Source organism: Physeter macrocephalus, chromosome 2 (genome assembly GCF_002837175.3).
Source record: "Physeter macrocephalus isolate SW-GA chromosome 2, ASM283717v5, whole genome shotgun sequence".
Lineage (NCBI taxonomy): Eukaryota > Metazoa > Chordata > Mammalia > Artiodactyla > Physeteridae > Physeter > Physeter macrocephalus.
This window is the reverse complement of record NC_041215.1, coordinates 106,184,878-106,210,826: the sequence shown is the minus strand read 5'-3', so window position 1 is coordinate 106,210,826 and position 25,949 is coordinate 106,184,878. Positions and strand designations below refer to the sequence as shown.

At 35.1% G+C, this 25,949-nt stretch overlaps 1 protein-coding gene across 2 annotated transcripts in view; it reads right to left on the bottom strand.

Moving 5' to 3' along the window:
* BMPR2 (bone morphogenetic protein receptor type 2) overlaps positions 1-25,949 on the bottom strand; it is a 213,999-nt gene that overhangs the window by 95,772 nt on the left and 92,278 nt on the right. For both annotated transcript variants that reach the window (XM_024124491.3, XM_024124490.3), the window contains exons 2-3: positions 13,463-13,633; positions 12,246-12,416 (exon numbers count right to left, since the gene is read on the bottom strand). In XM_024124491.3, coding sequence (XP_023980259.1) covers positions 12,246-12,416; positions 13,463-13,633 — 342 coding nt within the window. The remainder of the gene's footprint in view (positions 1-12,245; positions 12,417-13,462; positions 13,634-25,949) is intronic.

The following is a 25,949-nucleotide window of genomic DNA, read 5'->3' as shown; positions in this document are numbered from 1 at the left end:
AGAGGCCCGTGTACCGCCAAAAAAAAAAAAAAAAAAAAAAAAAAAAAAGAATTAAATAAGGGAGGATGTTTGTAATAGGTGGCTTAGACAGTTCCCTCCTAATCATAGCCATTATTTATTGAATGCTTACTACATGCTAGGCACTTTACATGCATTATCTTCTTTAATCTATACAACAACCATATAAATTAGATACTATTATTTTGCATATGAGGTAACTGATACATAGAGAGGCTAAGTAACCTGCTCAAGGTTATGTTTAGCAAGTAAAACAGCAAGGTTTAACCCAGGCACTGAGATTGAGAGCCAATGCTCTTCATCATTATGCTATACAACCGCCCAAAGAATCAAGTGATTATTTTGGAAATCTAGAATTTCCTTCCCTCAGATGATCCTTTTTTTTTTTAGCAGATGATTAGGCTAACTTCATATATGGCTAGAATAAAATGTACTTTTTTTAAGAGACACTTTGAGAAGTACTTAAAACAGTATTTTGAAGCCATCAGTGCATTCCCAGCCAACGATGTATCTGTTCACCTACTATTAAACATTATTTATCAAAAAGACAAGAAATAACAAGTGCTGGTGAAGTGTGGAGAAAAGAAACCCCTTGCGCACTGTTTGTGGGAATGAAATTTGGTGCAGCCACTGTGGAAAACAGTATGGAGTTTCCTCAAAAAATTAAAATAGAACTAACGTATGATACAACAATTCCACTTCTGGGTACTTATCTGAAGAAAATGAAAACACCAACTCAAAAAGATATATTCACCCCCTGTTCACTGTAGCATTATTTATAATAGCCATGATATGGAAACAAGCTAAGTGTCTATTGATAAATGAATGGATAAAGAAAATGTGGTATATGTATATATGTACATATATATATACATATACACATGCATTCACACGCACATGTGTGCACACACACAATGGAATATCATTCAGCCATAAAAAGAAGGAAATCTTTTTATTTGCAACAACATGGATGAATCCTGAAGGCACTGTGCTAAGTAAAATAAATCAGACAGAAAAAGACAAATACCATATGTGGAATATTTATACAAATACTTTTATGTGGAATATTTTTTTAAAACTTAGGTTATAGATACAGAGAATGTGGAGATTATTATACAGATTATGTTGAATATCTGAAACTAAATATATTCATATGTCAATTACACCTCAATTTTAAAAACCAACATATTATTTTAAAGAAAGCTGCTATTCAAACCACAGTTAGTTTTGAGACAGGCTAGAACCTGGGACCTGGGACCTTTTGCTGCAATGCTTGCACCTGGACCAATGTCTCCTGGAGCAACAAAATACAAAGAAATGATAAGGGACTAAAAATAACTGCGTGCATTCACAGTTGGGGCAAATTATGAACAAGACACAAAAAGACAAAAAACCCAACTGCCACTTCTCGAGGAGTCAGGAGGGAAAACAGGGAACTACACATGCCCCCTGCATATAGCACCACCAAGGGGGTGGGCAAACCACCCAAGTCACCCCTCTGGCTCAAAGCCAGGACCCAGCCCCTACCCTACCCCATATAAGGGACCAGCTCTCACCCCCTCAACCCCAGGGAGCGGGCAAGGGAATCTGTTACTTGTTTTCGCTCCCTCCTGCTGCAGCAGGAGTCCCAACAAAGCCTTGCCTAAATTTCTTGCCTGGCCTCTTATCAATTTCTATTGATTAAGGAGTCCAAGAACCCTGGTTAGTAACAGTTTCATCTTGGTTTTGAATGTATCTGAAGTGTTTTCACGTATCTATGACTTTACTTCTTATGATATGTTGGTACCTGAAACCACTAAATATTTATGGATTTAAGAATAATCAGTTTTTCCACATGAAAAGATGCAGAAAATTCTCAGTAATCAGAGAGATACTACATGGAAATGAAGCACAGTTAAGGCAGGCAGACAGATAGAGAGGAACACAAATGGAACCGGAAATCATAAAACACAAGAAAAATTATATATACTGAAATAAAGACATGGAAATTATTTCTTGATCAATATACACATTTGTATCTCAGGTGACATTTATTTTTAAATACCAGTGAATTCTACCATACACACTTGGGACTTGGATTTTACAGACCAAAAACTTCCACTGAGTTTGTCAGTAAAGCCAGATTAGTCAACAGGTTTTGCTTTGTTCTTCAAGACAATCAAGTAATATAAACTTTAAAAACACCAAAAGGAAGAGTGATTATTTTTTTTAGAGAATAGGAGCAAAGTAGGTAGGTATGGAATGGGATGGACTTTCAATAGGACAGAGCTAACAAAACTTCAGAATGAAAACTGTCTGACCAACAACACATTACATGTGTAAATAGAATCTTATTACTACTGCATTAAAGAATTAATATTTTCTAAAGGATACACTCCTCTATTTCTCTTGTGCCACTCCTTCTTCACTAATATTTTTAATAAGTATAAAAAGGAATGACATATTTTGTTTTGCTTCTTGCTAAAATGCTTCATGAAGTATTAAGCAAAGACTTTTAAAACATTATTTCCCATTATCTGTCTACTCAATCACTTTAATGCTGTCACAGAAGCAGTAAAAACTGAAAAAAATCACTATAAATTCACAATAGCTAAAAACCTACCTGTGGCCCTATGCCAATGTCAGCTTCTCTGAATGTAGGCTTTCTTTTCTAGCTTAGTGTGAGATAAAGACATTTGCTGCCAGACGTTGAAATTAGAATTTCTAATCTTAACAGCACAGCATAAATTAGCATTTCTTATACCTAGCTTTAGATGCAGTTTGATCTTTATTTCTCATCAACTCGATCCAACCATCAACTTAATGAATAATGTACATAAAAGAAAATAAAAGGATTCTACATTTCTATACTGACTTTCATCTAAGAACTTCCAACACTAAATAAAATGAGTTAGGTTTATTTAATTTTTTTTAAATGACAAATTTTTGCCGGCTTTTCTACTAACTTGATTATCTTGTTTATAGTTAGGGAGGTTAATTATACCAATTCCAGAAGTCTTATCAAGAAAATTTTCTAAAATAACTGTGAACCTTGCAATAATTATATACTTCTTTCAAAATCTTGTAATTTACAAGCACATTAAGGATGAATTGGGCTTCCCTGGTGGTGCAGTGGTTAAGAGTCCGCCTGCCAATGCAGGGGACACGGGTTCATGTCCTGCTCGGGGAAGATCCCACATGCCACGGAGCAGCTGGGCCCGTGAGCCATGGCCGCTGAGCCTGCGCGTCCGGAGCCTGTGCTCCGCAGCGGGAGAGGCCACAACAGTGAGAGGCCCGCGTACCGCAAAAAAAAAAAAAGGATGAATTAAGGATATAAGAAAGTAAAAGAATACTGTAGGTATAAATTCACTTAATTAAAGAATGGTTTTTTTTTTAATTTAATTTTTTTATTATTTGGCTGTGTTGGGTCTTAATTGTGGCATGTGGGATCTTCATTGAGGCATGTGGGATCTTTCCTTGCAGCGCACGGGCTCTTTGTTGCGGTGCGCGGGCTTCTCTCTAGTTGTGGTGCGCCGGCTCCAGAGAGCGAAGGCTTAGTTGCCCTGCAGCACGTGGGATCTTAGTTCCCTGGCCAGGGTTCAAACCCGTGTCCCCTGCATTGGAAGGTGGATTCTTAACCACTGGACCACCAGGGAAGTCCCAAGAATGGCTTTCTTTTTAAACAGATTAAGTGCCACAAAGTCTCTCATGATTGGAAGAGACTCAGAATAATATAGTTCACTTTCCTAAAGTGTCAGACTTCTGGTTTTAGGTAGCACATTGACATGTTACTACTGAAAGTTAGTTTTCTTTCTTTTGTCTGATTACTAAAGAAGAAAATCTCAACTTGGTGACAATGTAATTCTATTTCCTAACAAACATTTGCTAGTCTCCTCTTTTTTTTTTTTTTTTTGCGGTACGCCGGGCCTCTCACTGTTGTGGCCTCTCCCGTTGTGGAGCACAGGCTCCAGACGCGCAGGCTCAGCAGCCATGGCTCACGGGCCCAGCCGCTCTGCGGCATGTGGGATCTTCCCGGACCAGGGCACGAACCCGTATCCCCTGCATCGGCAGGCGGATTCTCAACCACTGCGCCACCAGGGAAGCCCTAGTCTCCTCTTTTAACACAGAGAACGCAAGCTTCAAGTTTCAGACAATTTGATAAGCAACAATATCTACCTAATTAATAATATGATTTTACTTTCACCTTATTTACAATTAAATAATTTTTAAAGTTACCTTCTACTTACAATACTGGCTTTCCATTTATAGTAGTGATGGGAAATTTCCCTTTAAAATACATATAAGTTGTGTTTTTTTTAAATGAGGTTATATGAAGAAAAATAGAAGTCGTCCTTGAATTTTAGGAAATGTGATAAACATTTTCAAAAAATTCCTTTCAATCTCTCTCCCAAATGAATGAACAAACAAATATTAACAGGCCCCCTGTTTGAGTGTAGAGTAATGGTTAATGACAATTGAATATAGAGAGTAATGGTTAAAACTAATAGAAAGTAATGTTTAGTAACACATACTCTGGAGCCAAAACACCTAGGTTTGAATTTTGGCTCTACCACTCATCCGCTGTGTGACTTGGTAAATTGCATATCTGTGTCTCAGTGTTCTCCACAGAAAATAAGAATATAACAGTAACCATTTCATATGTTTCTGTAAGGGTTAAATGTAAAGGTTTAGCGTGTGTATAGAGCCCCTTAGTGAGTACTCAAAAATGTTATTTACCTAGTTTCAATTTCTCTCTATACTAAATGCCTGAACGCCCTTTATATGTTTACTGAAAAGAGACTGCTCTAACAACTCTATAATCCTGATAAAGTGAATTGAAATTTCTCTACGAGATTTATCCCATCTGGAAAAACATTCTCTAAGAATCTTAAGTTTACTGCCAAGTATTTTAAGAAGCAACACTCATTAAATAAATATCTAACACTAATGTCTTAAGGCCAGAGGAAAACAAGATTAAGAACAGCATATGCTGATGGGGGATGGAAGGAAAGTGCCTAAAAAAGTTAACATATCACACTGAGCACAACAGAGGGAGGGTTTCCTAACAGAAAGGAAAGGGCCTCAGAAAATAAGATCTCGAGGGAAGAAAAGTATCTAATCTTCCTTAATTCCATAACTGTGTCTAGAGCCAGGTCTACTGATAATTAAGTACTGAACAGGTACAGAACTACTGGCTAGTATTTATTAAGGTTCTCATATTTTCTCATTTTTAAAGTTCAAATAGTCAAATATGGTACCTATCCCCTTAAAAAGAGATAAGCAACTGAAAAAGACTCACTAGTAGAACAGAAAAATCTTTGAAAAAGTAATGATTGTGGTATAAAGATCTAGAATATGAGTTATCAATCCATAAATCTCCTCACCTCTAGCCAGTTGTGTTTTAGAGAATTATCTCATTATGTGTTTCTGTTTGAACACAGGCTATAAGCCTCTGTTGCCAAAAACCTCAGATCAGGGATTACAGCGAAATAATTGACACACATTTTGAAATATCAGAAGCTCTTTTTCCTTTCTTTTTCTTTCTTTTTTAATGGTAATAATTCTTCTTAATGGAGAAACACAACATGTAAACTATACTTCAGATGCTGTGACTGGAGGAAAAAGGTTTTGAGAACAGAGAGCTAGTGTCCTAACTAGCCAGAAATCATTGGTGATCTACAGTCCAAATAGAACCTTAATTTTTATGGCACATAACAATGCTCACATAACTTTTTCCAACATTAATAATTAACTGCTGGTGTTTAATTATTTTAAAGCAGACATTTCACTTATGTCTCAATAAAAGCATCAGTGGACTTGCCATTCTGCTAAAATTTTCAGGAACCAGTCACACTTGAATTATAGCTTATCTTCCTTTAACTTTTTGACTATAATTGTATTGGTAGACATCTGAGAATGAGATCGTATAAGAGAATCTACTTAGGAAAAGTTTTTTATATTCTTCTATTACCTTAAAAATTAAAGGCTGATGTTTCATTTTTTGGAAAGGGAAAGGAGAGGGGAATGATCATGGCTTTTTTGTACTTATACCATGGTGAATCTCAAGCAGGAGAGTTAATTTGTTTTGTCTGCATTTGCTATCCCACTTAACTATTTTGCTACATTTGTCCTTTTAACTGAAAGTAGCAACCAGCTTTCAATAAACACCAGTCCAGGGACTTCCCTGGTGGCGCAGTGGTTAAGAATCCGCCTGCCAATGCAGGGGACCTGGGTTCGAGTCCTGGTCCAGAAAGATCCCACATGCCGCAGAGCAACTAAGCCCATGCGCCACAACTACTAATCGTGCGCTCTAGAGCCCGCGAGCCACAACTACTGAAGCCCGTGCACACCTAGAGCCCATGCTCCGGCAACAAGAGAAGCCACTGAAATGAGAAGCCCACTCACTGCAACAAAGAGTAGCCTCTGCTCACCGCAGCTAGAGAAGGAAGGCCCGCGTGCAGCAACAAAGACCCAACGCAGCCATAAATAAATACATTTTAAAATAAATTAAAAAAAATAAACACTTGTCCATTAGTTAGTGAATCCATTAAATTCATTTTTTGCCAGATTAAAAAAAGGCAAATCCAATTCCTTTCAAGGATTTAACAATATTTCAAAATTTACACATTAGCACATATTCATTTATTAAATTATTCATTCAACAAACATTTACTGTACTCCCAATATGTACCTGACACTGCACCAGTCACTGTGGAGACAAAGGGGCATTAAAACAAAGTCCCTATCACCAAAGACTTTAGAATCTAGAAGAGACAGAGCGACAACTGCAAAATAAATAAAAATTTAGGTATTATGCCTGCAACTTATTTGCAAAAGGTTAAAAATAATAGTGATCTACATATATAGAGAGAGGGAGAATGATAAGGCAAATACAGCAAAATGTTGACAATTAGTGAATCTGAGTAAGGGCACATGGCAGTTTTTTTTTTTGTTTTTTTTTTTTTGCAGTACGCTGGCCTCTCACTGTTGTGGCCTCTCCCATTGCGGAGCACAGGCTCCGGACGCGCAGGCTCAGCAGCCATGGCTCACGGGCCCAGCCGCTCCGCGTCATGTGGGATCTTCCCGGACCGGGGCACGAACCCGCATCCCCTGCATCGGCAGGCGGACTCTCAACCACTGCGCCACCAGGGAAGCCCACATGACAGTTTTTATAAGTTTGAAATAATTCCAAAAGTTTAAAAGAATTTTTTTGGTTGGGGGCCCAAAATATTAACACTTGACTTTTATTGCATACCAATACAATAGACAAAAAGTTAAAGGAAGATAAGCTATAAGTCAAATCTGCTAGAGAAAGACAACCACTTCAATCCATTCCTCCTGAGTAGCATGGTTACTCATTAAAACACAGGGTTTATTTTTGACTGAACTACCTACACATTAAGGAGACATCTTTAAGGAGTTTATAGATGAGAGAGCACTTTGAAAGTATAAAATACTATGCAAACAAATAGAAGGCTTTAACGCCATCACGAAAACATCATGTGAGGGATGGACATACTGTTTCTGTGAACACTCTTCTCAGAAGAATGAGTAATAAGCATTTTAACACCTTTATTTAGGTATAATTTACACACTATAAAATGAGCACTGAACTTTTATTGAAAGATATTAAGGGTATTTCCTTAGGAAGAGCCAAGGTTCAAAGATTTTTTAAAATCATTTTTCTCAAAACTAGTCAGCTTCATTATTGAGAAATAATATTACAAATGGACAATGAATATAAAAATATTCAAAATAGAGAACAACCAAAAAACAAGTGAACCTCATTAGTAAAAACAATGTAAATCCATTTTCAAATAGAACTCAGCAAAGTTTTATTTTAATACTAGTGCTGATTAACATATGATGAGATATGCACTTTAGTATATCACTGATGGGAATGTGAACTGTTTCAACCATTGGAAAAGCAATTTGACAATGTATGAGGAACTTTAATACTGTTACTAGTGGATACAGAAATTACAGTTCTGGGAATTATAATTTAATATAATGCTATATATACAAAGATGTGCATTGTAGCAAAAAACTAGAAACAGCCTAGATGTCCAAAACCAGGGGAATGGATAAGAAAACTATCTAGTTGGTAAAATATTATACAACCATTAAAACTGATGATTATGAAACACGTAATACCTGGAAAATATTATATTATGTTTAAAAAGCAGGATCTAAAATTTATATCACTAATACAACTATACAAAAATTAAAGAGAAAAGACTAGAAAGAAATATTCAAAATATTAACAATGGTTGTATATGGGTGTAGGGATTTTTAAAGATTATTATTCTCCTCTCCATTTATCTCATTTTTCTATTTTTCTGAATAAACAGGCAGGTATTCCTTTAATATTTCCTTAAATAAGTAATATACAAATATATTCTCATGTTAAAGATTCAAACAATACAAAAGTATAATAATAATAATAATAATAATAGGCAACCTCCCATAAAGAGTCGCCCTGAACTATCCCCGCTTCTCTACCTTTGATGAGTTTGCACCATATTTCTAGTAATTTTTAAATACATGTCTTTATTTGGCCAATGTCTATGTTAAATATTCAATAAATGGCATTTTTATAATGAAAAATTAGAGAAAAAAAATCACTACCACCAAACTTTCTACTGATGTATTATTCTATATGTGTCAAGGAACAAAAAGTTCTGCTTCTTAATTTTATATTTTAATTAATTCCTTTAAACTTCAACACTTAAAACCATTTTTATTTTGGTCAAGCACCTAAGCATTTACAGACTAAATGTCTGACATTCTATATAGTAGTGGTTATTTTTCTTGAAATTAATATAAAAGTAAATATTCATTTTGTTTACCAACAATGAATTTACTTGATTGTTTTGTTTGAAGAACAAAATACATTAATTGGGTTAACACTCTCAAATTAGAACACTTAAAACACTTTCCCTTTTTATCAGGATAACATTACTGATTTATAGTGGCAATCATTCCCTGCTTTTGATTCAAAAGATTATAGTAGACCACGATCTAGTTAAGAATCTGAAATGTAGCTGTAAAGAACTATGAGGTGAATTTATGGACAAATTCACTTCTTCTCTTTCATCTAGCTAGATGTGAAAATTAGAGACCTTGCTTTGTTTTTTTGTGAAAAATAAATATAGCCAATTCAGTATAATTTCGCAATAAAAGCTAATTGCCTTGAGTAGATAGAAACTACAAGAAAAAACTCCCTATTGCTTTCAGTTTAGTGTTTCATCAATAAATCAAAGGAAATAGGGACCTCCCTGTTGGTCCAATGGTTAAGAATCCACCTTCCAATGCGGGGGACGTGGGTTCCATCCCTGGTTGGGGAACTATGATCCCACATGCCGCAGGACAACTAAGCCCGCACACCGCAACTACTGAGGCTGCATACTCTGGAGCCTATGCGCCACAACTAGAGAAGCCCACGTGCTGCAACTAGAGAAGCCTGCGCACCACATCGAAAGATCCCACATGCCGCAACAAAGATTCCGTGGGCCACAACTAAGACCCGATGCAGCCAAATAAATTAATTAAAATAAAATAAAATAATAAATTTTTAAAACACTTTAAAAAATAAAAGAAAATAAAAAATAAAAGAAAATAATCCAAAACTGAAGATCTTAGAGTATGGACTGATAAAATTTCTTGACAGAGAAAAGAATTCTTGAAAAGTGCTAGATTTCAATTTTAAAAAATTATTTAAAAAAAATTAAAACTTTTTATTTGGAAATAATTATAACAGTTGCAAGAATAACAATAGTACAAAGAATATCCATATGCCTTTGTCCAAATTCACTTTTCTTACCATTATACCCCATTTGCTTCATCATTCAAGGAAGGTTAGATACACACATCATGGCCCTTTACTTCTAAACACTTCTTAGAGTATTTCCTAAGAATATGGATATTCTCTTATATAACCACACTATTCTTATCAGCTTCAGTAAATTTAACATTGAAAAAATCTTTAATCATCTATTTTGTCAATTGGATTAACAACATCCTTTATCACATTTTGCACATCTAATATAGGAGAGTTAGGTATCGCTTAGTTGTCAACTTTCTTAGCCTCCTTTAATATAGATCTTTCTCACAGTCTCTTTTTCGTACATGATATTGACATTTTTGAGCAAAACAAACTCCCTTTTTGTAACAGAACATTCTTAATTTATGATTTGCCTGATGTTCCTTTGTGATTAGATTATTCATTCTTGATTGAAATACAGTACTAAATTAGTGACACTGCGTCCTCAGAGTATCACGGACGTCCATCTGCCCTTCATTAATGATATTACGTGGTTAAGCTATTATCCGATTTCCTCACTTTATAATTACTAATTTTTCCTTTGCAATATATTGGACAAACTCTAAAAGAATGCAAATATCCTCAGTCTTTATTGAACCTGCCCCCTTGATTTAGGATCTTAGGATGATTCTTGCCTGATCCAATCCTTGCCATGATGGCTGCATAATGATAATTTTCCAACACCTACAGTTACAACTTGCCACTTGGCATTCTACTATACACAAGTGCCCTCTCTTCTCCCTTCTCTGCTATCAGCATAGACTCAATTCATTTTCCCTCCAATGGTTTACAACTTATTACTGTACTTCTTTAGCACTAAAATGATCTCAAAGGTAGCTCGTGGGAGGTTCCTTCAAACTGGCTACTGTGACAAGTCTCCATCCATTTGGGGGGAACTTCTTTCCTTATCTTCTAGTGTTATAAGATGTTGCAGGCTTATCTTGCACCTATCCTGCTCCAATCCTAGAATAAGTCATTTTTCCAAGGAGCCCAAGTTCCACTGACTACAGAGTCATAGTAGAAACTAAACCTGGGCATTATGTACACTCAGAGCTACAGGGGTGCTTTTGCTTCTTATTTTTTTCAACAAACATAGATAAATATATGTAGGCATGCATGTATACACACACACATATAAATACATACTCATACAAATACATATGTATATGGCTGCAAATACATGAATGTAACACATACATATGGATATTTTTTAAGTCATAAGTCCATAATAATACCTTGAACTACAATCTATTCACATAGGATTCTCTTTTCTTCCCCCATCTATAACTGTGTTTCCCTATTCCTTCAGTGAGAACACTGGTTCCCAAGAATATCAACACTAATACTCATTTTCTTAATCCTATAATACAAATATATCTATAATTGTTTCAGAATTGCTTTGTACACACTACTAAAAATCAAACCTTCTAAAAAGAGTCCAGTATTTGTTTGCAATTCTCCCCCCGTCTCTTATATCATATCTTGCCTAAAAGAGTATAAACAGTCAAATGCTGTTTCTGTAAAATGCTTAGATTAGTTCTTTCTTTTTCCCTTAAGTGTGATTATGATGTTTATGTAAAATACAACTGGGCTCATTTGCTTTCAGTTTGGGATTTTGCCCCCTTCCCATCCTTAATGATTTAATTATACTTTTTGCACACACAGATTAGTAACATGATTCCAAAAGTCAAAACTACATGCATAAAGCTATATTCAGAGGACTTTTCCTCCTTCCTGTATCCTTTCTGTTCCATTCCCTCCAACCCTTGTAAGTAACCAACTTCATTATTTTCTGGTTTATCCTTTCTTTGCTTCTTTTTGTAAAGATAAGCTTTCTGTTTTACACAAAAGACAGCATACTATATATGATTTTATTCACCTAACATTATCTCTAGAAATCACTCCATATCAGTTCACAGAGATCTCACCCATTTTTTTCTTATAGGTGTACATTTAGTACTCCATTACACATGTATATACCATAGTGGATTTCAATCAATCTCCTATTCTTAGGTATTTAGGTAGTTTCCAATAGTATGCAGTTACAGACAATACTACAATGGATAACATTATGCATATGTATTTTCATACTGTTGGAGGTATGTCTTCAAAGATAAACTCCTACAAATGGGAGTGCTGGGTGAAAGAGTAAGCACATATGTTGTGGTCTTAATATTGCCAAACTCCTCTTCATGTGAGTTGGAAAGTACTATATTTTGATTCAAACTTATTTGATAATATACCAATACCTTGAAAATCCTGGTGTATCTCTTTTCGATTTTAGGTGTTAGCTAGATGTAGTCTCATGATGCTGGAACTCTCCCTCTCACTCTGGCCCAACCTGAATATTTTCATATATTTTTAAATTCTGAAAATCTTTGGAGAAAGGAATTACAAGGAAACATAAGTTACTTTAACTACTTACTGAGTGGTGTTGTGTCTGGAGGTGGAAAATTCTCAGTAAAGTTGACATTACACAAGTCTGTGCTACAACAGCAGAAACGGTATGTTCCATTCTGAATTGAGGGTGGAGTGGTAGTTACTACACATTCTTCATAGTGACACTCCTGGGGATCTCCAATGTGAGACCAACATCCTACAAATTGATATTAATGTAAACAAGTTAGGTTTATATATGTTATAATGTAAATAAGTTATAACTCTTGCAAACCAATAGAAAACCACATTTTTTTAAATAACAGAAAACGGCAAAGTATAAACAGACATTTCATGGAAGGAAAAAGCCACTAATAAAATGTTTCACTTCACAGTTAATCTAAGAATTATTATTAAAACATCAATAAGATTACATTTTTGTCTGTATCTATTGAATTCTTCTGTGTTTTAAAATAATTATATATAACAATAACAAGGATTCAGTAAAACAGTGCTGGAGGGAATGTAAATGTATATAACATGTCTAGAAAGTCACATGGCAATTTTTATGAAGAGCCTTTTCATGTTTTATAATCTAAAAATTTTACTTCCAGAAGTCTATTTCAGGAAAATTATGAGATACAATCAAAGAATTATGTTCAAAGATGTTCACTGAAGCATTAGGTATTACAAAGAAAACCAGAAAACAATATAATGTCCAACCGCAGAGTAATACGTAAGTAAACTGAGATACATGTATACAATGAAAAACTGTATAGATTTTGAAAGTGTTTTCAAAGTATATTTAAAGACATAGGAAAATATCCAGGATATAATTTAAATGGGAAAAACTGTATATGAAATTATTTATATAGTATTACCATAATTTTGAAAAAAATAGTACACACACATATAAACATAGAAGTACAAAAAAAACACACCTGAAGGGAATAAACCAATATAGTTTTTTTAAAAAACTTTTTAAAGTATGGAATTGTAGACATTTGTTTCTCTTATAGTTTTCTTTATTTTCTAAACTTCATAAAATGGCATTATATTATTAAATTTGTAATAAGATATTATTAAAATAAGCTAAAACCAATTACCCTTTGCAAATTTGGAGCTTATGTGTGAATACATAGATGAATACACACTTTTAAACTTACTGTTCTCCTGCAGAGGGTTTTACAATCTACTTCCATGCCCTTCTTAGATAAACTTCAATTGTATGAAACCGTTATTTCAGGTAAAAAAAGTATTACTTGCCTTGTTTTACCAGATTTATGTCCCCTTTTGATTTCTCCCAAAGGCCGTAGCAGGTGCTACCTTTTGAGCATAATATTGTTCCGTTTTCATGAGAGATTCGACTCTCACCTATCCCAAGGTCTTGTTGATATGGATCTTTAAATGCACAAAGACGTTCTTGATTCTGAGAAGCTAAAATAAAGGAAAAAAAGACAAATTCACTTTATGATAATCTTTGCAAAACATTATTATATAAAATCTTAGAGCCTTTTTGAAAGGCACTGTAAATTTCCCTACTAAATCCCTAAGGCTTGAATAAATGTGCAATTTTGTATTTATTCAATAATGTCTTTCTTTTCATTAATTAATTTGTAACTTCTAAACAAGAAGCAAACTTAAAAACTCATTTCCCAAAAGCAATACCCTCTTACATAAATTATTCTCACCACTCTTTCTCCTATTAAATAATATTGGTGTCTAAATAAAGAAATATCATCAGAAAAATGTCCATGCTCTAAATTATTAAAAATTCAGAACAAATTAACAAACCTAGAGGGCTGAATAATTTTTGGAAATTCCACAGTACTCACTTCTACCATATTTTATACTCAGTTGTAAAATGTTAAACATAACATTAGGCATGTTAAACTAAGGATGAGGAGAAACTACAAATGGATAGTACATGGTTTCTATCTGGGGAGATAGAAATGTTCCAAAATTAGACTGTGGCAATGTTTGCACAGCTTTGTAAATGTACAAAAAAGTAATTATTCACTAAAAATGTGTGAATTTCATGCTATGTAAATTATACCTTAATAAACCTGTTTTTAAAAGTTAAGGCTGGGGCTTCCCTGGTGGCGCAGTGGTTGCGCGTCCGCCTGCCGATGCAGGGGAACCGGGTTCGCGCCCCGGTCTGGGAAGATCCCACGTGCCGCGGAGCGGCTGGGCCCGTGAGCCATGGCCGCTGAGCCTGCGCGTCCGGAGCCTGTGCCCCGCAACGGGAGAGGCCACAGCAGAGGGAGGCCCGCATACCACAAAAAAAATAAATAAATAAATAAAAAATAAAATAAAAGTTAAGGCTATTAGTGCTCAAAAAGAAAATGGTTTTCCGTCATTAAAAATATCAATATAATAGTCAGAAGAAGAAATGCTCAACAATCCCTTATACTGAAGGTCAACCCAATGTATTTTCAATGCCAATCAGTCTTTCTCCATGTACATAATCTGATTTAACTAATCTCAGTAGAACATTTGCCACATAATTTATCAGCTAACAAACATTTACCAACACTGCTGAGAATACCAAAGAAATAAATGGTTATCAAAAGCAACAGCTGATCTTTATTTGGTTTCTTAAAGGAGACTTTCCTACTGTGCTTGACTTGCCAGAATAACAATCTAATACACTTTGCCACTATATTCCTCATGGGCTTCTGATTTATTTCTTGATTTTGCTGTGTATCTTATTTAGTATGGCTTAATTCATTAACACCTTAGCACTGGAAATGATTTATTAAAATAATGTTTCTGAAACTACAAAACTAAGGACCAAACCCTAGAGAAGAAATGAAAGCACCAACAACTGTGTTCCCAAGTCTATTTAGAAACACAGACCTGCCATATTTATTACAACAGAAAGCACCTTCAAAGTATTGAGCTAAGTAAATAGGGGATTCACAAATAGATAATATAGAGTTCTACCCTTCAAGCATCTTATAGTCTGCTTGGAGAGAGACAGTAATTACTAAAAAAAAATAAACGTGACTTCCACATTTCCACAATTTAGAACTTCAGGCAGTCTTCTAGAAGATATTTACTAATATCATATAAATGGCCAGAAAATGTAGTATAGCCTTTTTTAAAACAAGATTTTTTATTTACTTATTTTTGGCTGCGTCAGGTCTTAGTTACAGCACGCAAGATCTTTCATTGCGGTGTGCAGGCTTCTCTCTAGTTGCAGTGCGTGGGCTCCAGAGTGCACAGGCTCAGTAGTTGCAGCCCTCAGGCTTAGTTGCCCCCCAGCATGTGGGATCTTAGTTCCCTGACCAGGGATCGAACCCAAGTCCCCTGCATTGAAAGGCGGATTCTTAACCACTGGACCACCAGGGAAGTCCCTAGCCTTTTTATAAAAACTACTTCCAGGGCATTAGCCAGATTATGAGTATACCACATTTTTACCACATGTAGTCACATATTCAAAATCCTTTAATGACAAACATTTATATTATCTTGCACATTTAACAGGATTTCCTTAGATATACCCTAATTTGCCAACTTTACAAAGTTATTATAAAGATTAAAATCAAATATATCTCTACATATAAAGTACACACAGCACAAAGATTGATACTTAAAAGACTCAAACTAAAAATAAAACTCTGTAATGTAGATCTAAAAATGCATGCCTATTTATGAGACATAATTCCTTATCCCCATTTCTTGACTCAGGTTAAGTGCTCCTTACCTACTACCACTTGCTGAAATTATGTAACCCACTCTGTTTCCCTTTTTGTCTTGATTGTTAGAAAGATCAGAATGAATTTATGAACTCATTATCTCTAGTTTTCCACAACCAAGATATTCTATTTCTCCCCTCCTCTTCTGTTGTTATCCATTTTGACTAGAATTTTGTATTGAATACTGAGTTAATGAATAGGGATCTAACCGTACCTGGAGGTAGATGGATCATAAATAAATAAGTGCCTCATTTAATCTAAAAAGAAAAAGAAAAGTATATCCTTGTGAAAGAATAAATACAAAATGAAAATTTTTCCTCTGCCTGGATTTCTATCACAACTGAAAAATAGCTAAAGGAATGAACATGCATAAAATTTTTAGTTCCATTATTAAATAATTTGCTGACTGAAACCTAAAATTCTCCTTATATAAAAAGACAACAAACAAACAAATCCAATCTCCTCTATGTCTCCCTCTCCCCTCATCCCAAGATCAAGGCAATAAAGGTACAACTGTAGGACACTGAATCATACCTTTAATATCCCTCAGTTTTCACTAAATAATTTTTTCTTAAAATTACTTCAGCCTACTTCATATGAATTATTTTATGACAGTGTCATTAGTATAGAAAAATTATACTTTGCTATTTTAAGAGTAACTCTTTCAAATTATGATTCAGCAAATTCCTATATAAAATAAAGGTGTTTGAGCAAGAATTCTACCTAAACTGCCCTTTGGTCAAAAGAAAGAAAAACTCCATTTCGTAAAACAGTGCTTGCAGCTTTTTAAATGCTATTTGTTGTAATGTCTCAGCAATATCTCTGTATAAAGTTTTGGATTCTTCATAAATAATGCAGGAAAAGTAGGCATGAAACAAAGAGTACTATGAGAAACAGTATAGCCTAGTATTATATTCTCACAAAAAGAGACCTGATCATTTACATGTGGTTTTCTGAATTTGTCAACAGCTAATAAACAAATCTTGATCAATCAAGTATGGTCAGCTAGTTCTTTCAAGGGACATCCTTAATCAAATACAGTGATTAGATATGAGTCTTTTAAAAGCTGCTCTCATTTTATTTTTAAAAAAATTTTTTCCAGCTTTATTGGGACATAATTGGCATATATTACTGTATAAGTTTAAGGTGTACAACATGATTTGATACATGTATATATTGCAAAATGATTACCACAATAGGGTTAGTTAACAGCTCCATCACCTCATATAATTACCATTTTGTGTATGTATGTGTATGGTGAAAACATTTAAATCTATTCTCTTAGAGATTTTCAAACATATAATGCAGTATTTTTTTTGCTTCTTTCCAATAGAATACATTTGATCACATTTTTTATACAGCAGGTTCTTATTAGTCATCAATTTTATACACATCAGTGTACACATACATGTCAATCCCAATCTCCCAATTCATCACACCACCACCATGACCACCCCTGCGGTTTTCCCCCTTTGGTGTCATGTTTGTTCTCTACATCTGTGTCTCAATTTCTGCCCTGAAAACCAGTTCATCTGTACCATTTTTCTAGGTTCCACATATATGTGTTAATATACTATATTTATTTTTCTCTTTCTGACTTACTTCACTCTGTATGACAGTTTATAGATCCAGCCACGTCTCTACAAATGACCCAATTCCATTCCTTTTTATGGCTGAGTAACATTCCATTGTATATATGTACCACATCTTCTTTATCCATTCGTCTGTCGATGGGCATTTAGGTTGCTTCCACAACCTGGCTATTGTAAATAGCGCTACAATGAACATTGGGGTGCATGTGTCTTTTTGAATTATGGTTTTCTCTAGGTATATGCCTAGTAGTGGGATTGCTGGGTCATACGGTAATTCTATTTTTAGTTTTTTAAGAAACCTCCATACTGTTCTCCATATTGGCTGTTATCAATCTACATTCCCACCAACAGTGCGAGAGGGTTCCCTTTTCTGCACACCCTCACCAGCATTTGTTGTTTGTAGATTTTCTGATGATGCCCATTCTAACTGGTGTGAGGTGACACCTCATTGTAGTTTTGATTTGCATTTCTCTAATAATTAGTGCTGTTGAGCAGCTTTTCATGTGCTTCTTGGCCATCTGTATGCCTTCATTGGAGAAATGTCTATTTAGGTCTTCTGTCCATTTTTGGATTGGGTTGTTTGTTTTTTTAATATCGAGCTGCATGAGCTGTTTATATATTTTGGAGATTAACCCTTTGTCCGTTGATTCGTTTGCAAATATTTTCCCCCTTTCTGAGGGTTGTCTTATGTAGTGTCCTTCCTTGTCTCTTGTAACATTCTTTATTTTAAAGTCTATTTTATCTGATATGAGTATTGCTACTCCAGCTTTCTTTTGATTTCCATTTGCATGGAATATCTTTTTCCATCCCCTCACTTTCAGTCTGTATGTGTCCCTAGGTCTGAAGTGGGTCTCTTGTAGACAGCATATATATGGGTCTTGTTTTTGTATCCATTCAGCCAGTCTGTGTCTTTTGGTGGGAGCATTTAATCCATTTACATTTAAGGTAATTATCGATATGTATGGTCCTATTACCATTTACTGAATTGTTTCGGGTTGTTCTTGTAGGTCTTTTCCTTCTCTTGTGTTTCTTGCCTAGAGAAGTTCCTTTAGCATTTGTTGTAAAGCTGGTTTGGTGGTGCTGAACTCTCTCAGCTTTTGCTTGTCTGTAAAGGTTTTAATTTCTCCATCAAATCTGAATGAGATCCTTGTTTCCCACTTAGAGAAGTTCCTTTAGCATTTGTTGTAGAGCTGGCTTGGTAGTGCTGAATTCACTTAGCTTTTGCTTGTCTGTAAAGCTTTTGATTTCTCCAACGAATCTGAATGAGATCCTTGCCGGGTAGAGTAATCTTGGTTGTAGGTTCTTCCCTTTCATCACTTTAAGTATATCATGCCACTCCCTTCTGCCTTGTAGAATTTCTGCTGAGAAATCAGCTGTTAACCTTATCGGAGTTACCTTGTATGTTATTTGTTTTTTCCTTGCTGCTTTCAATAATTTTTCTTTGTCTTTAACTTTTGCCAATTTGATTATTATGTGTCTCAGCGTGCTGTTCCACAGCAGTGAATTCCACCATTCTGTCTGCCAGGTCACTTATTCGTTCTTCTGCCTCAGTTATTCTGCTATTGATTCCTTCTAGTGTAGTTTTCATTTCAGTTATTGTATTGTTCATCTATCTCTGTTTGTTTGTTCTTGAATTCTTCTAGGTCTTTGTTAAACACTTCTTGCATCTTCTCGATCTTTGCCTCCATTCTTTTTCCAAGGTACTGGATCATCTTCACTATCATTATTCTGAATTCTTTTTCTGGAAGGTTGCCTATCTCCACTTCATTTAGTTGTTTTTCTGGGGTTTTATCTTGTTCCTTCATCTGGTATATAGCCCTCTGCCTTTTCATCTTGTCTGTCTTTCTGTGAATGTGGTTTTTGTTCCACAGACTGCAGGACTGTACTTTTTCTTGCTTCTGCTATGTGTCCTCTCTCTCCTCATTTTAAACAGGTGATATTTGGTTGTAATAAGCAGTAAAGCAATTTTGAGTAACATAACTGCATTAAACTGCGAATAGTCTCATCCAAACTGCTGATAGAGGTATCTCCATAAAAGAGGTGATCATGCGTAAAATCTGTTAGCTCCCTGAAGTTCCTAGAATTAAATTCAAACTCTTCAGTTGGCATTAAACATCCTTCATAAGCCAACCCAACAGGACCATGATCACTTTGGTGGGCCCTAGGAACTTTTGATTTCATGGGCCCTTTCCTCCAATAAAAAATATTAAAAATTATACTTTGGAGTTCCCTGGTGGCACAGTGGTTAAGAATCCACCTGCCAATGCAGGGGACACGGGTTCAAGCCCTGGTCCGGGAAGATCCCACATGCCGTGGAGCACCTCAGCCCATGCTCCACAACTACTGAGCCTGCGCTCTAGAGCCTGCGAGCCACAACTACTGAGCCCACATGCCACAACTACTGAAGCCCGCACGCCTAGAGCCCGTGCTCTGCAACAAGAGAGGCCACTGCAATGAGAAGCCCGTGCACCACAATGAAGAGTAGCCCCCACTCACCACAGCTAGAGAAAGCCTGGGTGCAGCAACAAAGACCCAACACAGCCAAAAATAAAATAAAGAAATTTATTATTTTTTTTAAATTATACTTTACAATTGCATTGGGATAAAGACAATATGTTAACCCTAGATATTAGGACATTTTCTTCAACATGAAAGTTCCTTTTTTCCTTCTGCTTTTAAAACAAATTAAAACATTTTCTTGGACCTCCAGAAATACCGTGCGCCCTGTGCCTAATGGGTAACTCAGCCGTGGGACTCAAGCTAACCACTTGCCATTCATCCCACTCCTCCATTCCTCAGTTTCCACCACACTAATATGCCAAGGCCTTTCCTAACCTTTATACATAATGTACTCAATATCTAGAATGCCATTTTTCATGCTCTTCAGTTTACTCTGCAGTTAAATGATATGTTCTACACTCCCAAATCTCTTAACTCTATCTGTTTTAGCACTGCATGGCATTATATTTTATCTGTTTACATGCATATATCCCCCACCAAATAGGAGGCTGACTTCACTTGTTCCTAGAGGAAAACTAGGTGTATATAACTCATTTTGTATACCACGAATACCCAACAGTGTTACAGGCAGACAGCTTTCATATCTACATGTACTGTACTCAATATCATATTCTCATTCAAAGGTTACAAAACCTAGGCAATAATCATCTAGTCCTTTGACCACTCTACTATAAATGAATCTGTGAAAATAGTATGAGTATACACACAATATTATATTATTTTCATATTATATATATATATATATCTCCAACTTACTGAGAATAAACTCAGTTTATTCTGAGTAAGAAAATAATCATTTTCTGTTTACATATGCTTTCTGGATCAGCATTTGCTAATCATGTGCAGCATTTAATTCCCAGGAACATATGTGGCATGTCTGGAATACTCAGCTGTCTTACATTTCCCACTCCGCAACATAACACTATCAAGAATGTAGAGTATAAAGGTATAGCATAGTTTTATCATGTCTGCATCAGTTAACTGTCATTACAGACATAAATCAGCATCATTATGCATACACTGAATAATACTATCTATTTGCTTTTATGGGGGAGGAAAGAAAGGAAAAAATGGCTATACTAAAAATATTAGCTATTTGCCCTTTTCCATTTTTTACCAAATACTTATATTATTTGAATTTTCATGAAAATATATTCATGTATTACATATTTCAAAAATAAAAGGGTTTTTGTACTTGAATTATTTTTACATTATTTTTTTAAATTTTGTAATGATTATATATTCACAGGTAGCTGGAAAGAAATGTAAGGAGAAGGTGATTTGTGAACTAGGTTCCCGCTTCTCCATTCTTTGGCCACTGAATAAAGCTTGTGCGTCCCAGTCTCAAAGAGGGAGGGAGGGAGGGAGGAAGGAAGGAAGGAATATAGGGACAAGTCCAGTACCTCTCCCCCCAATGCAAACATCCCAAACAATCACTGTGCGGTATCAAAGACAAGAAATCTACATTAGCACAATCCATAGAGCTTAATCAGATTTTACCAGTTATACATGCACTCAACTGTGTAAGTACGAATTTATGCAATTCAGTCACATACCATCACAATCAAAATATTCAACTGTACTATCACAAGATACCCTCATGTTAACCCTTTATAATCACGATCCCTTTGTCCCTATTCCTAACCAACAGCAATCACTAATCTGTTCTCCAACTCAATGATTATATTTCACGATTACTATATAAATGGAATCATGTAGTACATATCCTTTAGAGGCTGACTGTATTCACTGAGCAAAAATTCCTTGAGGTTCACCCAATTTGTTGCATGTATCAATAGTTCATTACGTTTTATCGAGTAGTATTCCATGGTATGGATGAAATACACAATCTGTTTAACTTTTCACCTTTTGAAGCTCACTGGGGTAGTTTTCAGTTTTTGGCTATTAGAAATAAAACTGCTATGAACATATGTGTATATGTTCAGTTTTATTAGGAATTTTATTTAAAATAAAATAAGAATAATATCCTAGAAAAATAAAGTACGATGTCAGTAAAAAGAAACCTGACACTAAGACCATGTGCTCTACCAACAAAATACATTGTGCCCCATCATATACATTTGTCCATTAAAAGTTTATTAAAACACATTCAAACTCTCTTACTTCCTCTAACCAATGGGGAGAAACTGGATTGTGCTATGAGATCATGGTTTAAAGAACCATTCATATAGTATCCTTTACATATAAAAAAAGTAAAATGTGATAAAATACAAGCTAATTATGACACTAAATATCTGAGATAAGAGATTCCAGTTTGGGGATGTCTGTTGTTTAAAACAAAGACTAGTCTTTGGAACAAGGTCCAACAGGCAAAGCGGCACGCTTTCCCTTCTGATGCCTGGATACCCAGAGCCCTTTAATGTGCAAACCTCTGCTGGCTGGCTTTTTCTAGAAGCATAATAAGAACAAGACTGATCCATCCATCTTTCTTTTCCCTACATTAAAAATAGACATATGGCAAATAAATTTTCACATTATAAATGTGAATTTCAGGGACTCCCCTGGTGGCTCAGTGGTTGGGAGTCCGCCTGCCAATGCAGGGGACATGGGTTCAAGCCATGGTCCGGGAGGATCCCACATGCTGCGGAGCAACTAGGCCCGTGCACCACAGCTGCTGAGCCTGCGCTCTAGAGCCCGCAAGCCACAGCTAAAGAAGGCCTGTGTGCAGCAACAAAGACCCAACACAGACAAAAATAAATAAATAAATGAATGAATTTTTTAATGTGAATTTCACATGAAAATACAAATTAAAAATACAATGAATTTGACAAAATTCAACATCCATTTATGATAAAAATTCTCAACAAAGTTGATATAGAGGGAACATACCTCAACATAATAAAGTCCATGTATGACAAACCACAGCTAACATCATACTCAATGGTGAAAAGCTGAAAACTTTTCCTCTAAGATCAGGAACTAAGACAGGATGCCTACTTGACACTTTTCAACACAGTATTCACAGTCCTAATCACACCAATTAGGCAAGAAAATGAAATAGAAGGCATCCAAAATGTAAAAAAAAGAAGTAAAATTGTCACTATTTGGGGATGACATATTATATATAGAAAACCCGAAAGATTCTACCCCCCCCAAAAAAACCTAGTAGAATAAATGAATTCAGTAAAGTTGCAGGATACGAAATTAATGTGTAGAGATCTGTAGCACTTTTATACATTGAGAACAAACAATCAAAAAGAAAAATGAAGAAAACAATCCCATTTACAATTGCATCAAAAAGAATAAAATACCTAGGAATAAATTTAACCAAGGAAGTGAAAGACCTGTACTCAGAAAACTGTAAGACACTGAAGAAAGAAATTGAAGATGATGCAAATAAATGGAAAGATATCCATTTATCAGTGCTCATGGATTGGAAGAATTAATATTATCAAAATGACCGTACTACCAAGCAACGTACAGATTCAATGCAATTCCTATCAAAACACCAATGGCATTTTTCACAGAATTAGAACAAATAATTCTAAAATCTCTATAGAAACACAAAATGCCCCAATAGCCAAAGCAATCTTGAGAAAGAACAAAGCTGGAGGTGACACATGCCCTGATTTCACACGATACTACAAAGCTATAATAATCTAAACAGTATGATACTGGCACAAAAACAGACACACTGATCAATGGAACAGAATATTCTGTGAGCCCAGAAATAAACCTACGCTTATATGATCAAAAAATCTACAACAAAGGAGGCAAGAATATTCAATGAATGAAGAGAGTCACTTCAATAAATGGTGCTGAGAAAACTGGACAATTAGATGCAAAAGAATGAAACTGGACCACTTTCTTATATCATATACAAAAATAAACTCAAAATGGATTACAGACTTAAATATAAGACTGAAACTATAAAACTCCCAGAAGAAATCATAGGCAGTAACCTCTTTGACATCAATCTTAACAATATTTTTTGGCTATGTCTCCTCAGGCAAGGGAAACAAAAGCAGAAATAATCAAATGAGATGATATCAAACTAAAAAGTTTTTGCATAGTGAAGGAAACCATCAACAAAATAAAAAGCCAACCTACTTAATGGGACAAGATATTTGCAATCCCTATAAGGAATTGATGTCCAAAATATATAATGAACTCATACAACTCAACATCAAAAAATAACCCCACACAACCCAAATAAAAAATGGGCATTAGACCTTAACAGATATTTTTTCAAAGACATACAGATGGCAAACAGGCACATGAAAAGATGCTCAACATCAGTAATCATCAGAAAAATGCGAATCAAAGCCACAATGAGATACCCCCTCACGCCTGTCAGAATGGCTATTCTCAAAAAAGCAACAAATAACAAGTGCTGGTGAAGATGTGGAGAAAAGAGAGGGAACCCTTGTATACTGATGGTGGGAATGTAAATTTGTGCAGCCACTACAGAAAACAGTACAGAGGTTTCTCAAAATTAAAAACAGAACTACCATACAACCCAGCAATTCCATTTCTATTTACCTCAAGAAAATGAAAACACTAATTTGAAAAGATATATGTACCTTTATGTTCATTGTGGCATTATTTACAATAGCTAATATATGGAAGCAATCTAAGTACCCATCAACAGATGAATGGATAAATAAGATGTGGTGTGTGTGTGTCTGTGTATGTACACACACACTATGGAATATTACTCAGACATAAAAAAGAATGAAATCTTGCCATGTGCTACAACATGCATGGATTTAGAGGGTATCACACTAAGTGGAATAAGTCAGACAGAGAAAGACAAATACCATGTGACTCCACTTTTCACATGTGGAATCTATAAAAACAAAAGAGATGAACAAACAGAACAAAGCAGAAACAGACTCATGGATAAAAAGAGAACAAACTGGTGGTTTCCAGAAAGAAGGAGGGTGAGGGGAATGGGAAAAATAGGTAAAAGAGATTAAGAGGTGCAGACTTCCAGTTTTAAAATAATTAAGTCATGGTGCTGTAACATACAGTATAGGGATTATAGCTAACAATATTGTAATAACTATGTATGGTGACAGATGGTAACTAGATTTATCATGGTGATCATTTTACAATGTATAAAAATACTGAATCACTATGTTGTACACCTGAAACTAATATTATATTATATTGCATGTCAATTATAAATCAATTTTTTTAAAAATGAAATGAATGAAAAAAATTTAAACTACAATGAGATACTACTACACACCTATTAGAATGATTAAAATTTAAAAACAAAACGAAACAAAAAATTCTTGGCAACATCAAGTACTGATCAGGATGCTGACACAGATGGGAATATAACTGCTGATGAAAATGCAAACTGGTACAACTACTGTGAGAAATACTTTGGTAGTCTCTTATAAGTTAAACATATACATACCATCTAACTTAGTAATCCCATTCCCTAATACTTACGGGTATTGAACTAAATGTAATGAAAATATATGTTCACAAAAAAACCTTATAGTCACTATATGCTTATAGTGGCTTTATTTATAGTTGCACAAAACTGTTTATAACCCAAATGTCCCTCAACCCTCAGAATGGGAGAAAATATTTGCAAATGAAGCAACTGACAAAGGATTAATCTCCAAAATTTACTAGCAGCACATGCAGCTCAATAACAAAAAAACAGACAACCCAATCCAAAAATGGGCAGAAGACCTAAACAGACATTTCTCCAAAGAAAATATACAGATTGCCAACAAACACATGAAAGAATGCTCAACATCATTAATCATTAGAGAAATGCAAATCAAAACTACAATGAGATATCATCTCACACCAGTCAGAATGCCCTTCATCAAAAAATCTACAAACAATGAATGCTGGAGAGGGTGTGGAGAAAAGGGAACACTCTTGCACTGCTGGTGGGAATGTAAAATGATACAGCCACTATGAAGAACAGTATGGAGGTTCCTTAAAAAACTA